Genomic DNA, 12,027 nt, shown 5'->3' on the forward strand with positions numbered 1-12,027 from the left:
TACTACTGTTTTAGAGTCAAGCTCCCTGTGTGTCTGTTTTGCTAATCAATATGGACAGGATCTCATGACACCCTTCTACTAAGCAAGGAGTCTTGTACAGGAGGACTTAATTTTTTCCTCTTGAGCAAGACTTCTTCCTCCAGAGCAAGACTCCTCTATTTAGCAGAGGTATCATTCAATCTTAGTCTTCAACCATGTTATTCAATAGATTTTATAGGTTAACTTGGCATTTACAGTATTCATAAAAGGGCAGCAGCACAAATATTTGAGATGTTTGTGAGTAATCTACCCTAAGAAATTCTTTTAAGATGTCTAGATTTGTGCACAATGGAAAGTTAAATTTTGATCCCCTATATCAAACTCAACAACATGCCAGAAAACAGAAGTTGGCAAACATGATTATGTCAATATTAAGCAGCATGTCAATTAGTTTTACTCAGTTGCTAAATATTAGACATTTTAGTAAAAAAATTCTCAAAACATATTTAAACACTAGTAGCCATCGTACCTCATATTTGTTTTCTCTTCATTCTGCACCCAACAAACGTCCACATATTCCCTCAGATCACCTGAATCTACTTTGCCACATGTAATTTTAAAGTCATTTTTTTCCTTCAAAGCTTGACGTAACCCTTCCATTGTCTCTGGAGTGATCTGTACCATTAATCCATCTGTAAAGAAAAAGTTATTTTAATGAACATAAAACACTATGTATTGCAACTGACTGACAAAAAAAAGCTAACCAAAAAAAAGCTAATTCAGGTACATAAGGCTATGTATTATATTGGGTCATTTTACAAAGCAAAAAAACTCTTGTGTAATTCCAATTCGATTCAATGATGCTTATTGTAGAAAAAGTTGATAAGCTTAGAGCACTAAGCTCACATCCACTGAAGCATTTTTCCGAAATGATGTGAAGAAAAAGGATTCAGTATTCTCACTTGTAACTATCATGATTCAGATTTCACAAATAAAGTAGGGATGAAACGTTACATAAAAAGAACTAAAGCTGTAAGAAGCTGAATAAGATTTGTATTATTTCAATAGAAGTGATGAGTATACAGAAGAAAAATTCTTAGAATTAACTTCTATTGTGATGCCCCTTTCTCACTCCCACACAGTGCCTACTACCCTCCACAACCTCTCATCCTCAGGTTCAGGGTTACTAGTAGGTCAGGCTGTCACATGTCACTACCCTTCCTGCCTCTTAATATCTGTAGACAGCCATGACCAGGTCCTCTCTCACTCACAGAGACATCAATAAACAAGAGTAGCCCAGTCCCCTTTAATAATGGCCCCACTCAGACCCTGCATAGAGTTATTGGGGCTAGGGGCTCAAACACTGTTCCATTCACATGCATTTATTCATATCCTAAAATATATATTTCCATGAGACAACCAGCCCACAGGGCGAAACAAAGAGTTAACTTTTATTTATGGTTTGAACATAACAGTGAAGAAAGCCGGTAGCGGTTACAAAGTTTCTTTTCCATTGAACTGTTTCCTTATTCCAGAATTTGGGATTCTTTGTTACAAATTGCCTTTCTTTCTTTGCCACAGCTTCACTCAGCCAGACACATTCTCAACACCCTTTCTGCTCTCTAACTGGTGTTTTGAACTGTCTCTCTGACATTATATCAGTTCCCATTGGCTGCTCTTAGGAAGAGCCGGAACCTAACCTGCCCATCACATCTATGTATTACTTTTATCGTTCGACAGACTGTGTCAAATGAAACTGTCCAGGCGGGTGCTCTCATAAAAGGAATTAGGGTTGTAGTTCATTGCACTGTTTATTGTATAGATTATCTGGTTTGTACTGCATGTTTTTGGATTTTTGTAATGCAGTTTCTGCTTTGTTTACAATATACCTAACATTTTCTTTATTGCACTGTTTTCCTAGCTTTGTAACCTGCTTTGAGTCTCAGCAAACAGGTGGAGTACAAATATAAATAAATTAATTTAGTAATTAATTAATTGATGTTTATTCCACCCCACCCCCCAAACAAGGAGGTTATTATATCAATATCAGAATTTGAACAACTTTAGCACTAGAATCATGATGATCCATACCTTCAACAATACTGGATTTAGCAAGGAATCCAGAAGATGTTTTTAGGGCTCCATTGAACACGACAAAGCTTGCCCCTGTAACTATACAGACAACGCATACTTCAGTCACCCACACTATATTTCAAGTATTTAAAGTGCTACATGTAGTGCCTGCGAATCCTGTGGTTCTAGAAAAACAAGTCTAGGTTGGGAACATTTCTCATCAGTGTATGAAGTGTCTGCTCACACATCGCAGGAATTAGAAAGCAAAACCAAGTCCTATATTAAAGCTTAAACAAGAATTTGACAGTCAGCGTGGTGTAGTGGTTAAGAGCAGTGGTTTGGAGTAGTGGACTCTGATCTGGAGAACCTGGTTTGATTCCCCACTCCTCCACATGAGCGGCAGTGGCTAATCTGATGAACTGTATTTGTTTCCCCACTCCTACACATGAAGCCTGTGGTGACCTTGGGCTAGTCACAGTCCCATCTACCTCACAGAGTGTCTGTTGTGGGGAGGGGAAGGGGAGGTGATTGTAAGCCAGTTAGATTCTTCCTTAAGTGGTAGATAAAGTTGGCATATAAAAACCAACTCTTCTTCTTCTAAGAAACATACAGGACAGGACGCAAATTTAAAACACCATGTAGGAAAATGCTGCTTACTGATTACTTTTCCATTTTCTATTATGAAACAAGGAATATGATTACTTCCTGGTGGTGGAAAGAATCGTCAAGTCACATCTAACTGATAGTGACCTCGTAGGGTTTTCAAGGCAACAGACAGATGGTTTGCCACTATCTGCCTCTGCATTGTCTCCCATCTGGTTAGTAAACTGGGATCAACCTGCTTGGCTTCTGAGATCAAGGCAGGCAACAAATAAAGGCTCCACACCCCAGACACAAAAATATGCAGCACATGTGCTTGGGAGGAGAACTATTATTAGGGTTTTGTTTTGCTGATTTAAAATTGTGATGCTTCAATTATGATTTAAAACTGTCTTAAGCCACAAGGAAAGGCAGGATATAAATATTTTGATGAATAGGTTTTTTAAAATATAAGACACTTACCTTTCCTAGAATGTCCAGTCGCACTGTTTGCTTGAGTCTGATAGACTCCATCATTGTTTTGTACACAAACTAAGTGAGAATCTGCTTCAGAACTAAAACTCGCTCCAATGCTAATGACATGTTCATTAGAAGTGTTCATAACTTTCATCACCTGCAATTATATAAATGCCACTAAAAAGTCTTGTATAAAATCCTTGTTTATTTCACTAGCCAAATCTTAAATTAAGCTGCTACAGATTAATTATGCATCTACACTTAAACCTCCCTGACATTTATGTCAATTTCTTAATACCTAACATCCCTTTCAAAGAAAATTCATACTGCCATTTTTGTCTGGTGTAATGTTAGTCACAGTCACACGATACAATATATTTGACGCAACAAAATACTACAAGAGCGCATGTTTGACCATATGCTATGGTATACAATTTGAGAAAGTATTTAAGACACACAGTGCAGTTTCTTTTAAGATCTCCTCCAATGTGATGTTACCATGAGGCCTACTTGAGAGCCAGCGAGGTATGGTGGTTTAGAGTGGTGGGATCTTATCTGGAGAACTGGATTTGATTTCCCATTCCTCCACATGCAGCCCGCTGGGTGACCTTGGGCCAGTCACAGTTCTCTCAGAACTCTCTCAGCCCCACCTACCTCACAAGGTGCCTGAGGGGGGGGAGGAAGGGAAGATCATTGTAAGCTGCTTCGAACCTCCTTTCGGTTTGGGTTAAGTTTGTTAGTTAGCCCTTATACATTCCAAAACTGCCTCCAGGAAATCATGATTTCTTATACATTAACTGCCTCCAGGAACTAATTATTTCCACAGCCTCCCTGGAAGTGCAAGATAGAACTGACTGTCATCCGCATATTGGTGGGAACTCAGCACAAATTGCCAACACAGAACAGCGCCTCCAACCCTCATAGGTGGACTAGAAGGATACCATGATCAGTGGTATCAAAAGCCACTGAGCGATCCAGGAGAATTAACAAAGTCATGACAGAGATGGGTCCATCTCCCAGCACAGGTCATTCACCAGGGCAACCAAGGTCATTTAAGTCCTGTAATCAGGCCTGAAACCAGACTGAAGTGGATCCAAACAATCAGTTTCATTCAGAAATTTCTGAAGTAGCCACGCCACCACTCATTCAATCATTTTGCTCAAAAGACTGGACAGTAGTTATTCAACTATCCTGGGTCCAGAGTAGATGCACCATTGCCGGCTGCAAGTCAGCAGTGACCACTCCCTCTCTCTGGGAAGCATTTACTGTCTCCTAGCCCTTGTCCACCAGTGAGTGCAAAAGCAGTGAGGCAGCTTAACAGGAAGTTTAATGCAAACACCAAAGTATTAGTTACTAATATTCTGAGCAACTGAAAGCAAAAAGAAAAAAAGAAAGCCTTTATAGCGTAACAATTAACCATGCTTAAAAGGGATGTGAGAGAAGGTACTCCTCTCCCCACTAACACTTGTTCTTGCACAATTGGTTGATGTTTGTACTAATCTTAATCAGTATTCTAATCCAAGATATGAATGTTCAAACCCCAGGTTATATCTGCAATTAGTCTGTATTAAACATGGCTTACTTTGATGCAGGTATAATGCTGAAACAGTTGGGGGGCTAGGCAGAGGAAGTGCAAAAATAGCACCTATATAGGCCCTCATTAGAAATTACACTTACCTCATTATATCTGTTCAGAGGTATTTTAATGCAGCTTCTACCCATTTCCATATGAATAAATAAGTTATCTATTGTATGCAAGGTATATTGATAATTCCTAAGATCCTGCAATGAAATATGAAGTTGGTTAATCCAGATGTTTAATTTTGAATTGCAAGGATATTGTTCATGTTATACAAAGGAATACTAAAATTCTGCGAGCAAGCTATTTGCAACAACCTTGAGACAAGAACTAACTATAACCCACTGACCTGAAAAGTTGTGCTATTGTTTTCTGTCGACAAAATACTTGTGGCTTGATCCTAGGATTCTGTTGAACTAGCAGCAGCACCTTCAGCTTACGCAAGCAGCCTTTCAAAGCAATCCTGAAGGGGGGGTAGTTGCAGGACTCCTGGGGAGTGCCGCCTCTTCAGTGGCTTGCAGAGGTACGGCTGAAGTAAAAAACTAGATATTCCCCAAGCCCCGTGAAATTGCTCCATAAAGTTTCACGGAGCTACACCATCCCTTTTGCTGGTGCAAGTTCCCTGCTCCCGGGAATGCCCCCTTTGATTCCGGTGCGAGCCCCTACATTGGAGAAATGCTGCCGGCGAGGCTCCACCGGTGCCCCTGCCTCTCGCTGCCACATGACCCCTACGCCAGCATTAGTGCCCGTTTTCATGCTGCTAGTGGCACTAATGCCAGAGCAGGGGTCACGTCGGTTCCTAAGCCGATTCAGCCCCCCCTTGAGGATTGCACTGTTTGGATGTGGGAAGATACTTCATGGTATCACTAGGGCAAGATCTGTCCTAGTGCATACAAGATCTGTCCAGTGCATACTACCCTATTGCTAAGGGAAACAACAGTACAAAGGCTGGGGAAGGCATCTCGCATTGGAAGAAGGCCCTGCTGTCGGCCAAACAGACCCAAAGGATCCATGGTATCCCCAGCACTGAAGTGAATTGACCATTAGACTAAAAAGTACTGCCTGTCTTCTAATCAATCAGAGCAGTATATATATCTTTGGATTTCTTTTATGGAGTGAACTTTTTAAAATGAGAATTTTTTTAAAAAATCAATGTCTTGGACACCTTGATTCCTTAGTACTATAACAGCATTAGTTTTAAAACGTTTATTCTCACCGCTGCATTAGAACACTATACAATAAAAATGTTAATAAAATATTTTAGATAAGAACAGTAAATACATTTTCACCAGATGTACATGAATCCTGCCTTCTTACATACCTATTTCTCATATTCAATTTATAATCTAAGCATTTTTCACAGAGTATAACCATGTTGGCCTGAGGCCCAGATGCCAATACTCTACTTAAAATTGTGTTGGGATGCTTTAAGTGCAAGGCTGGAATCCCAGATGGGTGAAAAGCATTGGGAGAGTATGGGCTGGAGGGGAAAAACAGCAGCCAGAAAGAGAATTTGGCAAGAGATAAAGAGAAAGGTATTGGCACAAAATATTCTCACTGGAAAAGTAATGTCACAAGTTTACAGGCTGAGCTCTCATGCTGGAAACTTCATAATATCACTGGGACAAAATCTGTCCAGTGCATATTGCCTAATTGCTAAGGGAAACAACAGTACAAAGTCTGGGGAAGAAGCTGTGAATATGGAGGAAAAGAGCAGAATTCAAGAATAGCCCAAAGCATCTGGAAGCTTCAGGGAGAAAGTTAAGGAGAGAAAAAATGTCAGACTGATGATGCAAATCCTCTCTTCAGAGCACCTAGGATGCCGTAGCTGAGATCAGTTTAGGAACAGGTGACAATTCTTCCTAAGAATACTGTGCCAAGTATAAGGAAAAGATGTATGATGTCTATCCTTTTTAAAACAATAAGAAATACTATCAGTTCAGCAGTATATATAAGGTGAAAGGACAACCATCTCTGAAAAGTTATACATTTTGCTTCTGATGCCCCATTAGATACCAACGTTAACTGAATTTTTATTTAACACTATTTATGACAACACACCATTTTAGAGAACAGCACCTATCCAGTCAAGACGGCTTTAATTTGTAACCATCTCTTTAGACCCCACCTGATTAAATTTGATGCAGAATTGTATTAAAATACATTAAAGTTATCACACCCAATAATAACTAGATATTTCACTAAAGTATTTTTGATGGAACTGCTAGTTCTTGAAGATAGCGGGACCCACTTCTGAATTTACTGTACTTTTCAGGACCCATTTGCCAAGTGGTCAAGTGAAAGCAGAGTACCTTCCTCCTCCATAACATAAAATGCAAAATCTCATATCAGTTGACACTGAACATATTTATATTTCATTTTTATTATTTAGCATTACTGAGAAACATTTTATGGGCTTTTCACAATTACACACAGGCAATCTCAAATGCCATCAAGTCTCCCAGAACCTTCCCCTCCCACTCCCCCTCGTTCCATCTATTAGCTTTGCAATCCATCTGAGAAGAGTCACAACCCACTTTTGAGAATCCCCGACTTCATTTCTAACTTCTGGATTAATTCCTAAACCTAATTTATTTGCTTTGGTCTCATTCATCCTATGATACCTTGCTATAATTATTTTTCACAGTTACTGCTTCACACAACTTTGAAATGCTTTAAAATTGAATTGATACATTTTCTAATGTAGCAACTTTAATCATAGGAATAGTGCAACAGTGAAAGACAAGTAAAATCATTTACTCACAACAAGCAAGTTCATGACTGTGTGTCCTATCTCTCCAAACAGAGGCTTTCTGTGCCGGATACTTGTTAAAGGAGTTGGGTATGCTAACAAAAAGAAAAAGAAAGACAGAACACACTAATTTCTAAGGAGCATAAACTTTTAAGTCTGTAGAAGCTGACAAATTAAAGGGGGGTAAGGAAGCAGAGAACACTAAAAAATGTGTGCATGTACGTAGATGTATTTATGCAGATTTCTACCAGCAGATTTGTGGTAATGTATGTCTTCGAAATTAATTATTTAGCTTAGAAAGAGATGGCTTTCATTTTGTCTTGCATACCCCATTAAAATTTAGCTCATAAAAAGGGAAATCATCATTCACCCCACCCCACCCAAATAATTTGCACTCCTCTCTTAGCCAATTCCATAGGGATCCAGTAGGCTCTATAAAAGATCTTTTGCTCAACTGGCTAGAACATATTTTTAAAAAATCTATCAGGTTTTAATACACCATAACTAATATTTTAATAATTTTAAATGCTCTACAGAGTTAGCTTCAGCTGCCTAGACCAAGGAAGAAACAACAAAAGAAACAACAGAAACGAATGCTAAGGAAACCTGAACCTAGGTTGACGTGTAGGCTGCTGCCTCCAAAAATGGCAAGTCAGATACAAATGAACATGACTGCTATTTCCTTTCCTGGTTTTCCCGCACCACCTCCTAGTCAGAGTTGAAGATCCCTCTGATAATAGATATGTCTATTTCCTTCCTGACATTGTCTAATCCAGTCACGTCCTACTCAAATGGATAAAGGGCCAAACTCCCCACCCACAGAGGCTCATGGGCCCCACTCATAGTTCCATACCTTGCCCCAATCATAGCTCCTCCCATCCTCCAACCAAGCACATCTGGTCACACCATCAGTCCCAAGTGTTCCTGAACTGGTGCCCTCCTCTCCCACCCACTAAGCAGGAAGGAAGAAAAGCAGGTCTGGTTGTGGAGGGGGGGGGAGTAAGAGAGGAAAAAGAAGAAATTGAGTATGAGAGGGCGAGAAGAAATGGGATGAGAAAAAGAAGTGAAAAAGAAGAAATGGGGTAGGCGGAAAGGCGAAGGAAACAGGGTATGGGGGAATGAAAGAGAGCAGGTGGCAGTGACGGCAGCTCAGTGGCCTGCCCCCTACCACCCCCAGAGTGAAAGCACACATGAGCATTCATGACGCATGCCTATTCTCTCCAGGATCAGAGGAGCATGCTATTATATTAGATGCTTTTGAACACAGCCAGGATAACGCTGCTGCAGTTGTCTTGTTGTGGGCTGCCTAGAGGCACCTGGTTGGCCACTGTGTGAACAGACTGCTGGACTTGATGGGCCTTGGGTCTGATCCAGGCAGTTTAAAAAATACTGCAGTCTACCCTCTGAAAACTGAGGGACAGAACTTTCCTGCTTCCCCACTGCTACTACAGCCTCCCTATGCTTGCTAAATACAGCTCTCATCATCTCTTTGCGTGGCAACACTCTTGCAAAGAAACAGTGTGCCTCTCTATCCACACCGTAAAAACTGAAAAAGCTGCTGCCAGAGACCTGAAAAAAGCAACTTAGTTTTTATGACCCTCCCTTTCCATTCCACTGATGAACTCTGAATTTAGTTGTAATTGTTGCAAGACAAATCAATAAAATGAAGTCTCATTGCAGAAGGTCACAAACATCACGTAAATATACAGCAGATCACACCTCAGACAAATACAATTAATTGTCAGAAGATTAGAGCATTTGAAGTAGTAGGGATTAAGCATGGTCCCACTTAAAACTCACCCCCATATTCTGCTCCCAATCTCAGCATCAAGCGAATTGGAAAAACTTTTGCCCAAGGTACCTCCTGCTTCTGAATAAGAATGCCACATAAGAAAGGATTTTTTGGTAACTCAAGATCATCCAGCTTCTGAAAAGTTGGCGTAACAAACAGAAATCCACCGTGCTCCTTGTTGTCAAGAAAACCTTCAGTGAAGGTAATATTTTCCAGGTTTCCTATGAATTTTCCTAGTCAAAAACACACATCTAGTCAGAAGCCATCACAATACATACATAGAGATAAATCCAGCTTCTAGTCCAAAATAGGAAGCGATTCTTCCATTCCACTCCGCTGATGAACTTTGATGTTGGTTTAATTGTTGATGGATCAGTAAATTTTTTGATGTGAGGACATGCATGAGTTTAAGTTATAGTTTTTGTTTTTATTGTTAGCTATCCTGAGCCTATCAGAAGAGCAGAAGAAAAGCAGTAAATAATATTTTCTTTCATCCCTGCTTGCTGCTACAAGGAACATCATTTTTCAATACTACACTGTAATATCTATACCTAAATACTTGCCATTTTAAGCAAACAAATCAACTGCAGTTTTTATTACCAATATTTTAAGGCGTTCCCAAACCTATTTTATGCAATACAGATAAATACTTGGATTACATCCAGAGCACAGGACTGGATCCAAAGACATTCTTTTCTAACTTGATCCATACCCTGTGTTTGATCCATACCCTGTGTTTGTATACTCTTTATAAAATGCTTTCCTACTCCAGTGCACTGGCTTTTCAATAAATATTTTAAGGTAGAGAAGAGGTTAGAATAAAACATGCCATGTATGGGAGAGGAGCTCTCCTTCTTTGTCCTCCTTCTCCCAGAAGAACTCTTATTGCCATGTAAAAGCCACTGGAATCCAAGATCTAATCATGGATGACCTGGCTTGCGCTTTAGGGCAAGTTGCATATCAATCTCAGCTATGCACAGTCAGTTTCTTAGTGCAGTACAAATATAGGCTCAACAGCCATGAATGCAGTCTCCATGCTCTTTTAACTTAAAAGATAATGTAATACCATTTTATAAAATTTTAGACATACTGTTTTAAAAACTATGGTGAAGTTTCATACCTTTCATAGCATCCTTATATATGTTGATAAATAATCTGAAGATTTCTTTAGGAACATCCTCTTCCTTTGGCAAGCAACGTAATAATATAATAATTTCTGATTGCCCCAAGCTATGCAACCCATTGGTTGAGAAGTACCAGCACCTTTCTGAATCATCTTAATGATTAAAAAAATAAAACACACAGTAGCAGGAGTTTAAGAATGCCAATATCTTCTGTACAGGCAACAAAGCAATCAGATTTTGTTCTACATCTTTTTTAGAAATTGTGACACTATTTATATTAGCATGCTTTAATAAGCTTACAGTGCAAACTTAAGCATTAATACAGATAATTTAATGCCACTGTTCTATGTGACCTACTCCCTAGAAAGTATGATTGCAGCCTTCGAAAGTATAGTAAGAATATTTATTTATTGAAAACATTTTTATGCTGCCTTTCCACCTGATCAGGGTCTACAAGGCGGTTGCTATATTGGCCACAAAGATACAAAATCAGAAGGTGGTATCCTTACTGATGTATAAATATACATTTCTTCAAATTACAGATCTCTTTAATAATGAAGCCACTAAACCGAAGCAAACACAGCTGTTCGATTATTGTAACTTAAACTATTTGCATCTGACACTTCCTCTCTGTAAACAAGAATTTTACTTTTTTCATTCTGTCTAGTGAAGAGTTTGAAAGGTAGCATAACTGACAAATTAGTTTAGAACTGATTATACTGTCAGATTAGTTTAATTCAAAATATCACTTCACCTATTTATATATGTCTACTGATATTATCCAGGAAAATCCCTGCCTGGGCAATAAAATATGCCCAAACTTCATGCCATCATAGAAAAGAGAGTAAAGTTAACGTAGAGTAGCTGCATCAAGCAAGCAAAGGTAAAGTGGAAAAAACTCACGTGGAATTCAAAAAAATTAAATCTACACCTTATATTATTCTGATTTCATAGTAGCATCCAGACACAACAAAACATTTAGAATTTTTTTTGTATTCTAATACTTACAAGATACTATCTTGACATTCACAAGAAGATTTGCATTTAGGATAAATGTCAATGGATTAGATTCTTCAAGTAGTAAGGCAATTTGCTTATGAGAAGGATGTTCTTCCACTAAGGATTCTAAGAAATATAAACACAGAGAATGTTAAACACAGTAGAATTTACTTGGTTTTTTCTCTACTTCAACCAAAATATTAAATGTGGCACTGCTGATCAAGTCTATGAATGCCATGGAAGTTACCTGCTGATGGATATAAGAAAGGAAAGAGTCCCATGTACTCGCTGACACTTCCCAACAGACAGCAAGAATAGATAATTTATTTATACAGCAGATAATTTATTTATACAGTGTACATGGGACATTAGGTGAGATAGACAAGCTGGGGGGGCAAAGAGAGAGAGAAAATGAGTGAGAAATTTTCATGTCTATATTTACGGAATACTGGGAGGAAAGTGCCCAATACTACCTTTCTTACCAAAATGTGCAGTGCTTTATACATACCCCAACAGTTAAAAGTGAGGGAAACAATGCTTAAGATCACCTGTATTGGTGATCCAAAGATTTTGTAGTAAACAGTGTCTAAAACACAAAAGTGGTTTTTTCGTACAAGCTTCCCTTGATTTTGCTTTTACAACAGATATGGGTCCTCTGTGTACAGTTTTCAAT

General features: G+C 38.9%; 1 protein-coding gene across 1 annotated transcript in view; it reads right to left on the reverse strand.

Annotated features, from left to right (window-relative positions):
• The window catches only part of ZFYVE16 (zinc finger FYVE-type containing 16), a 38,183-nt gene that overhangs the window by 5,025 nt on the left and 21,131 nt on the right, over positions 1-12,027 (reverse strand). Inside the window, exons 8-15 of the mRNA XM_056847968.1 lie at positions 11,364-11,480; positions 10,352-10,507; positions 9,240-9,464; positions 7,452-7,534; positions 4,786-4,890; positions 3,115-3,265; positions 2,071-2,151; positions 509-671 (exon numbers count right to left, since the gene is read on the reverse strand). Coding sequence (XP_056703946.1) covers positions 509-671; positions 2,071-2,151; positions 3,115-3,265; positions 4,786-4,890; positions 7,452-7,534; positions 9,240-9,464; positions 10,352-10,507; positions 11,364-11,480 — 1,081 coding nt within the window. The remainder of the gene's footprint in view (positions 1-508; positions 672-2,070; positions 2,152-3,114; positions 3,266-4,785; positions 4,891-7,451; positions 7,535-9,239; positions 9,465-10,351; positions 10,508-11,363; positions 11,481-12,027) is intronic.

This window comes from Euleptes europaea, chromosome 4, assembly GCF_029931775.1.
Source record: "Euleptes europaea isolate rEulEur1 chromosome 4, rEulEur1.hap1, whole genome shotgun sequence".
Taxonomy (NCBI): domain Eukaryota; kingdom Metazoa; phylum Chordata; class Lepidosauria; order Squamata; family Sphaerodactylidae; genus Euleptes; species Euleptes europaea.